Consider the following 16514-nt stretch of genomic DNA (forward strand, 5'->3'; position numbering starts at 1 on the left):
AACGCGAAAAGTAAAAAATCTTGTCCAATCTACAAATGTATATTTGCAGTGAATTACTTTATTTTAATAGCATGCCTTTATGCATAGAGAACCTCTGGACAAGCATTTTATTTAACATTATGCATGTGAGTAGGGATAATTTAAGAAGACAGAAGCAAACTTCTTTAAGAAAACAAAGCTGTGTTTTAGCACAAATTCTCCATTTTCTTTGACATGTGATTTCTCTTGGAGAGCTGAGTGTGGCTGAAAATCAATAAATGTGAGGACTGCTTATGGAAATAAATTTCTTATTAGGTTGGAAGCTTAAAGTCTGTTTCTTCTCCTCTACTGTAGTTGATAGATAGCTCTCTCTAAAATTGTTTCTTGGTGAGAAATGGTCTATTTTCTGCCATATCAGTACATAAGGATGTCACAGTCATCAAGGATTCCAGCCCTCCAGGGCACGCAGAAAGAATACCTGCACCATCTGGCAGCCATTAGACTGCAGCCACTCCCTACAATGAGAACTGAAAATGTCAGGATGTGAAATATTGCAGAATACTGGCTCCAGACAGCTGAGATGCATAGGAAAGGAATGATTTCAGTGAGCCCAGACTCTAGCATCTTTCCGTATATAGAAAAGTGCTAAATTTCTTAACTTGAGATATCTGGTTTTCTTTAATTCACAAAAATACTTTTGATGTTCAGACTACCTGCCCTTTGTTGAAAACTTCTATATAACCTGACTCCTCTCTACCTACTTGGAGCAGTTCTCTTAGGGTTACTTGAGATGTCTCCTGGGCTTAAAGTCCTAAAAACTCCCACCAAAAAAACATAACTCTCAACTTTTAGGTTGTGACTTTTTTAAGTCAACAATAGGTTCAGAATAACTTAAGGCTTTGGAAACTGCTGTATATATTCCATTCAAGATTCTGTGGGCTAAGGAGAATAAGACTCTTCTTGAACAGATCCAACCCTGCAGGCCAGGTGATTACAAGGAAGAGAGGCAGAGAGTTGGAATTTAGACCAAAGTTTAGCCTTCTCTCAGTTCCTCAGTTCCTAATTCTTCAATAGCGCAAAATCTGTACACCTATCCATGCCCACTGGACCTGGGCACAGGCTACAACAAACATGGAAGCTTCATGTATTCACCCTCAGTTTAGTTCAGTTCAATTGCTCAGTCGTGTCCGACTCTGCAAACCCATAAAATGCAACACGCCAGGCCTCCCTGTCCATCACCAACTCCCGGAGTTCACTCAAACTCATGTCCATTGAGTCGGTGATGCCATCCAGCCATCTCATCCTCTGTCATCCCTTTCTCCTGCCCCCAATCCCTCCTAGCATCAGAGTCTTTTCCAATGAGTTAACTCTTTGCATGAGGTGGCCAAAGTACTGGAGTTTCAGCTTTAGCATCATTCCTTCCAAACAACACCCAGGACTGATCTTTAGAATGGACTGGTTGGATCTCCTTGCAGTCCTAGGGACTCTCAAGAGTCTTCTCCAACACCACACCTCAAAAGCATCAATTCTTCAGCACTCAGCTTTCTTTATTGTCCAACTCTCACATCCATACATGACTACTGGAAAAACTATAGCCTTGGCTAGACAGACCTTTGTTGGCAAAGTAATGTCTCTGCTTTTGAATATGCTATCTAGGTTGGTCACAACTTTCCTTCCAAGGAGTAAGCGTCTTTTAATTTCATGGCTATAGTCACCATCTGCAGTGATTTTGGAGCCCCCCAAAATAAAGTCTGACACTGTTTCCACTGCTGCTGCTGCTGCTGCTAAGTCACTTCAGTTGTGTCCGACTCTGTGAGACCCCATAGATGGCAGCCCACCAGGCTCCCCCGTCCCTGGGATTCTCCAGGCAAGAATACTGGAGTGGGTTGTCATTTCCTTCTCCAATGCATGAAAGTGAAAAGTGAAAGTGAAGTCACTCAGTCGCGTCCAACTCTTCACAACCCCATGGACTGCAGCCTACCAGGCTCCTGCACCCATGGGATTTTCCAGGCAAGACTACTGGAGTGGGGTGCCATTGCCTTCTCCACTGTTTCCACTGTTTCCCCATCTATTTCCCAGGAAGTAATGGGACCAGATGCCATGATCTTAGTTTTCTGAATGTTGAGCTTTAAGCCAACTTTTTTACTCTCCTCTTTCACTTTCATCAAGAGGCTTTTGAGTTCCTCTTCACTTTCTGCCATAAGGATGGTGTCATCTGCATATCTGAGGTTATTGATATTTCTCCCGGCAATCTTGATTCCAGCTTGTGCTTCTTCCAGCCCAGCGTTTCTCATGATATACTCTGCATATAAGTTAAATAAACAGGGTGACAATATACAGCCTTGATGTACTCCTTTTCCTATTTGGAACCAGTCTGTTGTTCCATGTCCAGTTCTAACTGTTGCTTCCTGACTTGCATATAGGTCTCTCAAGAGGCAGGTATTCACCCTCACCCCAAATCAATACTTGTTTAGTGCAATAACTTTATAAATGTGGGCCTACAAATAAGAATCACCTGAGTAATCTGTTAACATGTAGGTTTCTAAGCCTTGCCCTTGACCAGCTGATTCTGAATCTAACATGGGCCCAGGAATCTGTTTTTAATGACAGTTCTAGATGATTCTGATGTAGTCTTCTGAGGATTCTTCCATGAAATTTCTTAAAGAAGAAACATGTTCATGCATGTGTGTTAAGTCACTTTAGTCATGCCTGACTCCTTGCAATCCTATGGACTATAGCCTGCCAGGCCCCTCTGTCCATGGGATTCTTCAGGCAAGAATACTGGAGTGGGTTGCCATTTCCTCTTTCAGAAGAAACATGATCTGTCCTGATTCTGTTGTAATCTCAATATTAGTATACAATCTGAGGCTCAGTGCATTAGGGATTGAATAAATGTTTGCTGAACCAGTAAAAAAAATCACCGAATATTAATAACTATTATAAATAAGCATAACTTCAAATAAGAATTGAGTCATTTTTAGAACTATATGAAAAAACAATGCAGGACTCTTGTACCTAATGATTTTACCTTTAATGAAAAATCCTAACATAATGGAAATTGACACCTGTGGTCACCTGTGCTTTGAAGAATATGCAGATATCACTGCAATGACTTAATTGCAAATATTTCTCAACCCCATACTTTTAAGTATCGAAACCTAAAATAATCACCAAAGAAAATGTTAGTGTACTTAGATATAATTTTTATTATATAACGGGACCACATTTTTCCTGAAACACACCCTTGACACTATTAAGGGAATGATTAAATGTGCATATTATTTATTTATGCACAATAATTACATGTAAAATATGGCAGATTTAATGTCCTGCTACTTTTCACAAGTAGCAGTGATTCCATAAGGAATTTACCAGTTTCTAAATGAGGTGGCTGGGTCGCACAGAGTCGGACACGACTGAAGCAACTTAGCAGCAGCAGCAGCAGATGAGGTGGCTAGGTGATCAGGTGACTAGATGATTTTAGATTGGTGGGCTTGTTTCTTTGCTAAAAATTTCTTCTCTTATTTATGACACTGTCCCTCTAGTAACCTCTAGGTGTTTAAATACAACAGATTTTAAAAGAAAATGTTTATTTCCATTCAATGAAGGAAGAGTAGTTCTGATTTTTAAAATGTAAATCAAGTAACTACATTTTACCTTAACCAGAGGATCAAATACAAGACATAATGAAGATTTCACCCTGGTGGGTTTTATTTCTTGCATTGTTCCTTAAGGCAATATTCTCCTCTGCAAGCTAACATTTCTACCTACCTGATAATAGTTACTAAGTGAGATCTTCCTGAGTCATACCTACCCCTACATATACTCTTTTCTCCAGGGTAACAGAGGAATGTAGATACCACATAATTACAATAGCTCCCTAGATTTAGCATTTCCTTGGATAGCTTCTTCACTTTATCACTCTGCCACATATGATTCTTATCTTTAGTGTTTGGATTTGTTGGTGTCCCTAAGGCTGTCATGTATCTTTGAAATGCATGGGCAAAGGGAGGGACATGTGTCTATACATCAAATGACTCTAATATACTTGGCTTTTATAAAAAGTGTCGAGAAAATGCTTCCCAAAACAAGATATCTTTGGGGAACATTTGAGAGAATTCAATACTAAGCACACTTCAGAAATTAAATTATAAACAAAACAGATTTTCCCCATAACATGCATTTAAGAAAAATAATTCCGAAGCTAATTTTAGTAAGTTTTGGTCTCCTAGGAGGATCCTAAGTGGCTTTTGTTTTTATGTTCACCCTTGTCAAAAGTGATTATACACAAGCTTCTACTTCTGAACTGGGCTTCCTAGGTGGCCCTAGCGGTAAAGAACATGCCTGCCAATGCAGGAGACATAAGAGACGTGGTTTTGATCCCTGGGTCAGAAAGATCCCCTGGGGGATGGTGTGGCAATCCACTGCAGTATTCTTGCCTATTAAATTCCATGGACAGAGGAGCCTGGTAGGCTACAGTCCACAGAGTTGGACACAAATGAAGTGACCTAGCACAGCATTTCTGAACAAGATGAAGTAACAGAGACTGACTTTACCCACATTCTGGAAATAACTGAATAATTCCCAAAATACATAATGCAACAGATTTCAAGACTGGATGTGAGACAATGAAGGGCAGTGATTCCTAAGAGGTGGGAAACAATGGAGGTGAGCATTACGGTTGCCTGAAAGAGTCACAAGAGTGCACAGAAGGACAAGCCAGACAGAGAGCACTCGTGAGGAAACTGGCTGCAGACATAGTCCCTGAAAGCATTAGAGGAAACGGGTTCAGGAGCTCAGATTCAGGCAGGGGTAGGGCCTGTTAGCCTGACTGCAAATCCTCAGTATTCACACTTCACTGGGGAGAGTGCACAGAAAGATTTGTGGGGAGAATTAGTGCTAGAAAGAGCACTGATGTGAGGCTAACTCACAAATCCTAAAAGCAAGACCCGAAAGAATCAAATAATTTTCAAGTAACTAAATCACAATGAGCTCTCTCTAAAGCTCTATTAGAACAGTTACAATGAAAAAGACTATCATGAGAACTAGTGGGTATATGGAAAACTAGAACTCTCATACATCACTGGTAGAAATGTAAAATGTGTAGAAATTCTGGAAAAAAGTTCTGCAATGTCTTAGAAGGATAAAAATCTACCTATCATCAAATCTAGTAATTTTTATTCTAGGCATTTACCCAAGAGAAATAACAATACTTGTCCAAACAAACATTTGTAGATGAATGTTTATAGCACCTTTATTTAAAATTGTAACAACTTAACCTCCCCCCAGATTATTAATATGAATGAATAATTATTAAGATTCATCTTAATTATGAAGATCAAGGGATAACTGAATTCTGATATAGCCATATCATGCAATACTATTAATACTCAGCAATAGAGAGAGAGGATTTGCTGATAAATGTTATGACATTTATTTTGAGGATGAACCTCAAAATAATTATGTTGGGTGAAAGAAACTAGAAAAAATTCACACACTGTATGACTCTATTTACATAAAAGTCTGGAATATACAAATTTATCTATAATGGCAGAAAATGTTTGCCTGAGCCCAGGGGTGGGGTTTGGGAGGCAGGGATTACAAGAAATCACGAGGAAACCTTTGGATATGTTACTTTATCTTGACTGTGGCCGTAGTTTCACAAAAGCATATATATGTATTTAAACACATTCATTTATATACTTCAAATATGTACATTTTATTACATATTAACTATACTTTAATAAAACCATTTTACAAATGAGTACTCATAATTATATAATTGAAGTACACTTTTCTCAAACTTGTATGCACTCTGAAATCACCTGGGAGTTTTTAAATTATGCTGATGCCTAGGTTCCAAAAACTAGATTCTAATTTAATTGTTCTTGGATGTAGCTTGGGTTTCAGGAATTTAAAAAACTCTTCAGGTGATTCTAATAGGAAAAAATTTGAGAACTTCAGGTATGTTAAGAAAACTTGATTTTCTCTGTCAAATTAGAAGTATTTAGACTTCATGAGTCTTCATGGGAAGATACAAACTTTACCACTGAAGAAGAAATAATCTTCTTCTCCAAAAAAATAATCTAGATATCATTCCAAGTGGATGTTTTATGTCTGTGATGGCAATAACCATTTATATAAACAGAGGAAGACAGATATTCTAATAAAATACATCCTTTTTATAACTGCCACAGAGTGATGTTTTATTCAGTTGTCAATGACACTGTTTGTTGAAACTCTTGGGAACATTTAACTTTGGTAGAAAGCAGTTTGCTAGAGGACTTTTTACTGCCTACGTTCCTAGGAAAAGTAGAGGGCAGGGAGGGGAATGTGAGGGTCCACACTGACCTTGGCGTAGATACAGCTTTCGTTGAGTCTCTGCAGTGAGCAGTTCTTATCACAGAGAGGGCACATGAAGACTTCAGTGGCCTTGCAAATTTCTTGGCTTAAGAAATCAAAGAAAAAGAAAGCATGAACCTCCACACTCAGGAAGCTGCTTAGCCCCTACGGCCAATCCTATGGGAAGTAGTAGGGTGGGAAGGAAAAGAAGAAATGGAAATACTGGTGGACAGGGGAGGAAGAACTTGAATGACTCCCACCCAAATTTGTAGAATTTTTGTGATACTGAGTTTGCTTCTTTGTTTTAATAAATCTCTGATCCAAGATATTTTCATGATAATAGGCCAATTTTATACTCAGGAGGCACTTGTGGGGCCTTGTTACAAGGATACTTTTCCACCTGATTTCATGGCATGTAGGACAATCTTGGGAGGAACACCTAAGAATATTTTAACCCAGCTCACAGGCTTGGATGTGGCTGAGCTGGAATCACATCTGACTATGCTGATTTTTCAGAGAAGGCAATGGCAACCCTCTCCAGTACTCTTGCCTGGAAAATCCCATGGATGGAGGAGCCTGGTAGGCTGCAGTCCATGGGGTCGCGAAGAGTCGGACACGGCTGAGCAACTTCACTTTCACTTTTCTCTTTCATGCACTGGAGAAGGAAATGGCACCCCACTCCAGAGTTCTTGCCTGGAGAATCCCAGGGACGGGGGAGCCTGGTGGGCTGCCGTCTATGGGGTGGCACAGAGTCGACACGGCTGAAGCGACTTAGCAGCAGCAGCAGCATGCTGATTTTTCAAGTCTGTAGACCTTTCCCCTGGTTCTCACTGCTTTACAGTCACCAAAATGAGTAGCACCCATAATTCATATAATTCCACAACCCCTACTGCAGTCAATCAGTGCAATACGGATTACTGAAATATACGATACCCTCCAATAGAATGTAACCTTGTAACATTTGCTTCTTGAGTTTATTGCTATCTTTCAAAAATCTCAGCATACTTTATAGATGACATCATGACATGAGCAGGGCATCAATAACAATTTCTCAAAAGACTCACAATCTGAGAGTTCACAGAAACTGTTATTAGATGTTTTGTGCCTTTATCTGTCGTACCTGGCCCTTTCCCATTTGGTATCCCCTTAATAAATTGTCTTTAAGTAAATCTGCTCTAGAAATGTTGAAGGTAATATAAAGGCTTTTAAAACTATGCCTGGAAATACAACTGTTAATAAAACTTTTGCTGTTTTCAAAATATATAAACTCAAAGTGAAAAAAAATAATGCATATCTATTTCAAATGCTGGATGTGTACAAACTCAAGACAAAGTGGAAATGACTAGTAAATAATAGTACTATACTGTAATGCAAAGCCTTACAGTAACCAAAAATGGATTCACGTCCGTTAAGTTTAGTCCTCAATGCAATCTCCTGCAGTCATAATGTTCTCCACAGCTGAGAGGAAGCTGATGTTTAAGAGCTTTGTTCAAGGTCATAAGCTTACAAGAGATACTTGAAGGAACTGAGTTTAGGTTTTCCTGATTCTAGGTCCAGTTCTCCATCAACTACAACTCATCTGAAAGAGGGATACGTTTATTTCACATTACAGGGGACTTTCCTACCAAAAACTAATTTACTAATGATGATGATGGTATGACGAGTCTTATATAAACTATAATTCTCCCACTTTCACATACATCTTATTGCTAGTAATCATGATATCTATGTGAAGTAGGGGGAAGCAGGTAAAATATACATTTTTAAAGCTCAGAAAAAAAGAGAGATGATTATACTTCCTCTTACTAATACTACTAATTTGTAGTAATAAAAAAAAGAATTAACCCACCTCTTGGAGAAAATTCCTATGAAAATAGGCTTGCTATCATAATTCGTTGTTTAAAAAATGTATAATGTGCCCTGTATTGAACTCTCACACTAGAATGGTATTAAATTTGGTTTATATTACATCATCTTTCCCACCTTCCAAATAATCAGACAAAAGCACAGATGTATCAAAGCATCCAGTCTAGGATCCTAGTCATCAGACTGAGCCTTATTTTTATGTCTAGAATTATCAAACTCATTTTCCATAAGCTGCTCAAAGTTCCACTGGACAGATAACACACACACACAAAAAACCCCACTAAACAAGTTTTGCAACATTTTTTAGCCTAAAATATGGAATTTGAGATGATTACAGCGTTCTTTGACTTAACCACTAGATGGAGAGAGAGTGCCCAAAGTGTTTCTTAATTTCTTCCTAATATACACCTGGCTTCTCTGGTAGCTCAGCAGGTAAAGAATCCACCTGCAATGCAGGAGACCCCAGGTAGATTCCTGGGTCGGAAGATCCCCTGGAGAAGAGATAGGCTACCCACTCCAGTATTCTTGGGCTTCCCTGGGGACTCAGATGTTAAAGAATCCACCTGCAATGCGGGAGACATGGGTTTGATTCTTGGATTGGGAAGATCCCCTGGAGGAGGGCATGGCAACCCACTCCAGTATTCTCGTTTGGAGAATCCCATAGACAGTCAGACACAACTGAGCAACTAGCAACTATGCACAACATGATACAAAGCATTGCTTAAAATGTGGCTTTCTTTTGTCTTCTATCTGTTAGAAATACACATCAAAAGCTAATTCAAAGGAAATAATAATTATCACCAATTTATCATAATTACCACCTCTATCCATAAGGGAGGCGGGAGCAATTTGTCCATTTGGGGGTGAATGCCTGGACCTGCTCCAGGCTCTTGATGCTTCCTGTGATTCTGTTAACATGCAAAGTACAGAATAAGATGTGTGGTGATGCCCATTTTGGGGAAATCTGATAATATGAAAGTAGGTTTAAAGGAAGGAAGTTTGGAAACATGACTAAAACATGGATTTTAGAATAATATATAATTGTCAAGGAATAAGTAAATGATAAGATGCTAAGCCACACCTGTTAGGATTGTTATTATCGAACAAAACAAACAAAATAAAGTAAAAACAACACATGTTGGCAAGGATGTAGAAAATTTAGAACACTTGAATATTGTTGGTGGGACTGTAAATTGGTGCTGCCACTATGAAAAACAATACGAAGGTTCCTCAAAAAATTAAAAATAGAACTTCCATTTAATCCATTAATCCCACTCCTGGGTATATATCTAAAAGAACTGAAACCAAGGTCTCAGAGATACCTGCACCTCATGGTTCACTTCAATATTATTCACATTAGCCAAGGTATGGAAATAACCCAAATATCCATTCACGGATGAATGGATAAAAAGGTGGAATAGACATACAACAGAATATTAGCCTTAAAAAAAAGAAGGATAGTTTACCATATGCAACAACATGGATGAACTTGAAGGACATTATGTTAAGTGAAATAAACTAGTCACAGAATAATGAATACTGTGTAATTTCACTTATATTAGGTATCTTAAAAAACACACTCATAGATACAGAGTAGAACTGTGGTTGCCAGGGAGTAATGGAGCGGAAATGGAAAGCTGCTGTTCAATAGTATAAAGTACCAGTTATGTGGGATGGGTAAACTCTAGAGATATGCTGTCCAACATTGTGCCTACAGTTAACAATACTGCAGTGTGCATTTGTGTGTGTGTTAGTCGCTCAGTTGTGTCCAACTCTTTGCGACCCCATGGATTGGAGCCCACCAGGATCCTCTGTCCACGGGATTCTCCAGGCAAGAATACTGGAATGGGTTGCCATTTCCTTCTCCGGGGGATCTTCCCAATCCAGAAATCAAACCCACATCTCCTGCATTGCAAGCAGACTCTTCACTGTCTGAGCCACCAGGGAAACCTGTGCACTTAAGCGTTCTTTTAAAAAATATATTTATTCATTTATTTATTTTTGGATGTGCTGGGTCTTCTTTGCTGCATGGGCTTTTCTCTAGTTGTAATGAGCAGGGGCTGCTCTTTAGTTACAGCGCACAGGCTTCTCATTGCAGAGCGTGGGCTCTAGGACGTATGGGCTTCAGTGGTTGTGGCACATGGGATCAGCAGTTGTGGCTTCTGGGATCTGAGCACAGGTTCAATAGTTGCGATGCATGGGCTGAGTTGTTCCACTGCATGTGACATCCTCCTGGACCAGAGATTGAACCCCTGTCTCCTGCACTGGCAGGCAGATTCTTCACCAGAGCCACCAGGGAAGCCCCACTTAAGTGTTCTTATTGCAATTTTAAAAAATTAGATATAGGTTTAACTTGCTAGATATTTCCCCCAAGTCATCTACCACTTTGAGGATCAATTCTTCATCTCTAGTTGGAGATAATAGCCAAGTGGGATACTACTTCAGGAATACTGATAATGTGCCTGGCACATCATAGGCACTTGATAAGCCGATGAAGCCCTTATTGCTAAGGAGGTTGTCAGGAGAGGGTTTGAAAGGTCCTTTAAGACAGGGGTTCAATCCTGGTCCAACAGCTTTTGAAAACCTGGCCAGTACTGATATTTCTTGGTGAGTTCTAGTGCCAAAGAGGCAAGAAAGCTGTTTCTGCTCTTTGCCTTGGACCTGAAACCCAAAGCCTGAGAAGAAGGGACCATGTGTTCCTGCTTGTTCATTTTCATACTCCTATAATATGTGCTCTACCTGACACAAATCTGATGACCTTTGATTGTGTAAGACCGATATACATGTAAATATATGCTTGTACATGCACATACAAGAAATAATCTGAACATGATTTTCACATAAACAATTAACTGCAGAGCAGTTAAGAAATATGACCTTAATTTACATAAACACAACTGGTAGAAACATAATACAACCTAATCTTTAGCTTTTTAACATTTTGTTACCTTGCAATAAACAAGAAAGAGATTACTAAAATAAAACTGAAACAAAGCAACTCAAAAGTCCTATGTCCTCCACCCACATGCCATGATAACACCTACAACTTAACCACGTCTGACACCTTGAATGGAAAAATTCAGTCCCGTGAAATTTTGAAAGTCAAGATATTCAGTGATGCTTACCTTGATTTAGAACAGTAAGTCTGACAGGGTCTTAATTATAGTGTGACAGAAGTAGCAGTAATATAATACCATAAAGCACAGAAGAAAAGAGTTTGCGAGTTTAAAACACTCCTTGTGCTAAAGGTTAAAGAATACTTATCTCATACAAAAGGAGTCTAATTTTCTTCATTGGTACATAAATCAATAGGAACAGAAAATCTATTTCTTTCATTGCCTTTTGTTCATTTTCAGCTTCAAAAGTGTGGAGGAGGAAGTCTACATCACTTGGGAAAACTTTGTGAATATGTTCTCCATGGGATCAATTTGAACAGTAGCTAACTGCCTAAAAATCATTTTCTGCTCTTGTCAATTCATTTTAAAAGACCATGTCTCCAAAACCCTAAGTGAAGGGAAGTGATAGTCCCTCAGTCACGTCTGACTCTTTGCAACTCCATAGACTTTACAGTCCATGGAATTCTCCAGGTCAGAATACTGGAATAGGTTGCCATTTCCTTCTCCAGGGGATCTTCCCAACCCAGGGATCAAACGCAGGTCTCCCACATTGCAGGCAGATTCTTTACCAGCTGAGCCATCAGAGAAGCCCATTCTATCAAAAAACTATAACTAAAACATGAATTCAATAAATTTGCAGGATATAAAATCAGTACACAAATATCAGTTGTGTTTATATATACTAACAAAAAACTATCAATAAGAGAAATTTTTTTTTAAATCCCACTTAAAATTACATAGAAAATAAGAAAACATTTAGGAATAAACCTAACCAAGGAGGCGAAAGCTCTATACACTGAAAATTATGAGACATTGGCAAAGGAAATTAAAGAAGATACAAATAAATGGAAAGATATTCTGTACTCTTGAATTAGAAAATTTCACACTGTTTAATGTCCATACTACCTGAAGAGATCTACAGATTAAATGCAATCTCTATCAGAAATTCAATGGTAATTTCGCAGAAACAGAAAAACCTACCCTAACATTTTTATGAAACCACAAAAATCCCGAACAGTCAAAGCAATCTTGAGAAAGAACAAAGCTGGAGGCATCACACCTTTGATAACAATATTATAAAGGTATGATAATCATAACAGTACATTACTGGCATAAAGACAGATACATAGATCAATGGAACACAATAGAGAAACCATAAATAAACCCATGTATATGTGGCCAATTTTTGACAAAAAGCCAAGCATACTCAATGAGGAAAGGACAGTATCTTCAACAAATGGTGTTAGAAGAGAAGGATCCACATGCAAAAGAATGAAACTACAGTTCTATCTTCCACCATATACAGAAATTAACCCAAAATAGATTAAAGATTTAACTTAAGAGCTGAAGCTGTGAAACTACTAATAGAAAACTGAGGGGGTAAATTCCTTGAAATCAGTTTTGGCAGTGATTTATAGGGTTTGACACTGAAAGTAAAGGCAATAAATGCAAAAACAGCATATAAAGAAATACCCAAAGGGGGACGAATGTCTTCAGTGGGTGCATGTTTATCCAGGAGGATGCTGCCTTCTAGACTGGTGCTGAGTTTGCAAAACTCTGAAGAAAGACTGTCACTAGAAGAAATGCTTTTGAACATTAGGTGTTTGTTTTCATGCTAATTACCATTTGGCCTTCCTGAAGAACAAGGGGATTCTGAGATACCAAATCAAGGAATTTGGTTATGGAATAGGCTTCAACTCTGGAACAATGAAAATATTTTGTTTTTAGGCAAAATTGTTACGCAAATATATCTGCATTATTTATAATGCAGTGTGTACGTGTGTGTATGTGTGCATGTACACAAATATACAAAGAAAATTCAAGGAAATGCATTTTATGGTCCCATTAACTGTCATGATTACCACCCAGTAGCATGGCCATGGTTAAAAGATGAACCAAAAGAGAAAAAAGTACTGAGCTTTTAAGGGGAGCAAAAATGCTTTATCATATTTTGAATTGTATCATACAAGGTTGAACTTGATGAAGTCCCTTTGGCACAGTAAATAGAACACGCTATTAAGAGGATTTTTTAATGCCAAGGTGACTTACTTCTGCTGAATAGTATCATTGTATGTGTTGAGTACTCAGTTGTGTCTGACTCTTTGTGACCCTCTGGACTGTAGCCTGCCAGTCTCCTCTGTCCATGGAATTTTCCAGGCAAGAATACTGGAATGGGTTGCCATTTCCTATTCCTTGGGATCTTCCTGATCCAAGAATTGAACCCACATCTCTTGCATCTCCTGCATTGGCAGGGAGACTCTTCACCACTGCACCACCTGGGAAGCTTGAATAATTTTATATTGTTTCTATATCCAAATGTTGAGTCATTTAAACTTTAACAGAAAAACCATCCTTCTGATAAACATTTGTTATTTCTCAAAATCTTATTTACTACCATTTTGATACTTTAAGTTGATGCGAAAATCTTTTATAAATTCTATTCCCTTAGAGAATAAAAAGAAAGTAGAAAGTAACTTTATGTTGTCATGACAGGAGACCACTTAGGATAGGATTTACATGGTACAAATTCACCTGCAATACAGAAGACTGGGAGACTCAGGTTTGATCCCTGGGTAAGGAAGAGCCCCTGAAGGAGGAAATGGCAACCCACTCCAATATTCTTGCCTGAGAAGTCCCACGGAGAAAGGAGCCTGGTGGGCTACAGTCCATGGGATCACAAAAGAGTCGGACATGACTAAGCAATAAACAACAACATTTTGTTCAGATATCTTGAGCTATGTAAGATTCGCTCAGGTGCTGAAAGGAAAACTCATCTCCAAGGCTGGTAGTGAAAGTTGTATAAAATGAAACAGTGTGCTTGGAAGGTCTTTGTATATCTTAAGTGTTTAAAGAATTGTATCTATTATAATTATTTGAATTACTATATTGAGAGAGTATTTCAGACTACCAAAGACTATATGCAAATTTAAATTACATAGAATGGTCTATTGCATTGTTGAATTATTATTAGTTATGTACTAGAAAGAGAAATTTGGCATAAAGAGAAACAGTCTTAGAACTTATCCAAGATAATCTGCATATAAAAAATAGGAATGGCCTTTATACGGTGCCTCCCCCCTGCAAAAATAAAAACAAATTGTAGTACAAATTTTATTGTAAATAAAAAATCATTTATTTTTCAATCAGCATTATTATAAAGTTTTGATCCAATCAGAAGGCCAAGCTGTTTAGTAAGTCTGTTAATAGCTTACCTTACTTGACTTGCATTCATTGTTAATATTCCATAGAAGAACACACACAAGCCAACAATGGCTGCAGGAATCAGCATTCCAGTATACCACCCCAGCCAAGCAAAGTATAATCCAATCTTCTCACCAAAGTACAGCCTGTGCGAGAAAGCAAATTCTTAGCTTATGGCAACCTAAGGAATACTACAGATATTAATGCCGCACCTAATATGACTTTCAGATAAACATTTGAGGTTCCAGCTCAGTTCCTCCTCAGCTCCGTCTGGGATATCATAATAGTCTTGCTTAATAAATCCAGTGATGGTAATAGTTTGTTTTGAATGTTGCCTTTATAGGAGCAATTTTGCAAAATCTATTTATTTCTGTGTCAAACTTCTTAACATGGCTCATAAAGCTTTTCATAAGCCAGTTCTTGCTTTTCTTCATCCTCTTAGTAGAATCCTTTTTGTTTCCCCCACACAGAGCTGTGCTAAACCATACTGCTTTGGCATAAATTAGAAAAGTGTCTCCCTCTGGGTAGTTACTGAAAGCAGACTTGAATTCAGTCTCCATCTGCACTCTTGGCCAGATTCCCTCATGCCAGACACAATCTGCACAATTTTGTCACACATCTTCCTCAACAAAATTCAACTCTGCCGTTCCTGGAGCACATGACTCTTTTCTTGGTTAAGGCTGTTTCCTCACTTTGGAAGATTACATTTCTTCCTATCTGGCTTATACTTATCCTGTCCTTTATATCACTTCTTCCAGGAAGCCTGCCCTGACTTCACTTCAAACCTGGGTTAGATGTCCCTGGTCTTGCTCCCACACTCCCTTGACCCACGTTTCAGTATCCTAAACTCATAAAACTTCATGACCATTACCTGTCACTCCCCCATTCCTTACCCTCCCCCTATGACTACAAGCTACTTGAAAATGGACCTGTATTTTGTTTCACTGGCACCCACCCCAGGAAGTATTTTGTTGGATGAAACAAAGGGAATGAATGTATTTTATTTCCCTTTACTTGGTTAACATTTCATATGGACACAGCAGATGAACAAGATGGTTCCAACAACTTCTCAGTTGCTCTTCACCATGTCACTGCCAATATTAACCCTCACAATTTACAAGGCACCAGTAAGAAATGACAATTTCTTGAATTCTGCACTGGTGTTTGGTCTCCATCTTCTAAAAATGATTACTTAACACAGTTCTGTCCCAGTACTAGTTTTAGAGATTAGTTCATTCGGGAATACCTCTCTGGGCAAAAATTCTTACTGGAAAGAAAATTCTCTTGTTATTTTTTTTTCTTCTTCAGTAAGACTTCCCTCTCAAAAATCATCCTCTTTCTACTCCATTCTCTGTACTGTGCCAACTAAAATGTGTGTATTCTATCTAGTGTAGACATGAAATCATCCTCTACTGAGCATCATTTATCTAATTTTTTGCTTTTTTCATTGATTTCTCGTAGGAGACATAGATCAAAAGCCTATTTATTTCTTTTATAATGGAAGTGTTCTACTCTGAAATGAAGCTTATAATATTAGCAGGTATTCTAACAAAGCTACTTGTTCCTTCAAACAAGTGTTCTGTGGGGTGGAGTACAGTTCTGGCACATATTACTAACATTTTTATGATGATGATTATAGAGGACTGCACAGACAGAAACCCTTACATACACAGAGTATTATACCAAGATTTTTAATTATACATTATCGATGGTTAAGAGGAGCAACGACGTTATTTGACAAGAGTGCAATTACCTAAGTTATAGCAAATTTCAGATCTGTTTCAAGAGAAGAAACTAGTTCCAAGCAAAGAAGGCTAATGAAAATATCCTTAATCTAGAACATGGGTAGTCACAATCTCTTAGGAGCTCTATTCAATTTCTTTAAAACCACAACAGGGCAAGGAGGAACAGGGGGTTGCTATTGGTGTCATGCCATCACACTTCAACTGGAGTCACTCTCTTTTTATGTTGTATATACTGGTATCCTGTGTTATGGGGCTTCCCCTGTGG

At 38.4% G+C, this 16514-nt stretch overlaps 1 protein-coding gene across 4 annotated transcripts in view; it reads right to left on the reverse strand.

Moving 5' to 3' along the window:
- The window catches only part of ANO3 (anoctamin 3), a 448326-nt gene that overhangs the window by 84704 nt on the left and 347108 nt on the right, over positions 1–16514 (reverse strand). For all 4 annotated transcript variants that reach the window (XM_027562801.1, XM_027562800.1, XM_027562802.1 and 1 more), the window contains 2 exons: positions 14516–14650; positions 6331–6427 (listed from right to left, as the gene is read on the reverse strand). In XM_027562801.1, coding sequence (XP_027418602.1) covers positions 6331–6427; positions 14516–14650 — 232 coding nt within the window. The remainder of the gene's footprint in view (positions 1–6330; positions 6428–14515; positions 14651–16514) is intronic.

Source organism: Bos indicus x Bos taurus, chromosome 15 (genome assembly GCF_003369695.1).
Source record: "Bos indicus x Bos taurus breed Angus x Brahman F1 hybrid chromosome 15, Bos_hybrid_MaternalHap_v2.0, whole genome shotgun sequence".
NCBI lineage: Eukaryota > Metazoa > Chordata > Mammalia > Artiodactyla > Bovidae > Bos > Bos indicus x Bos taurus.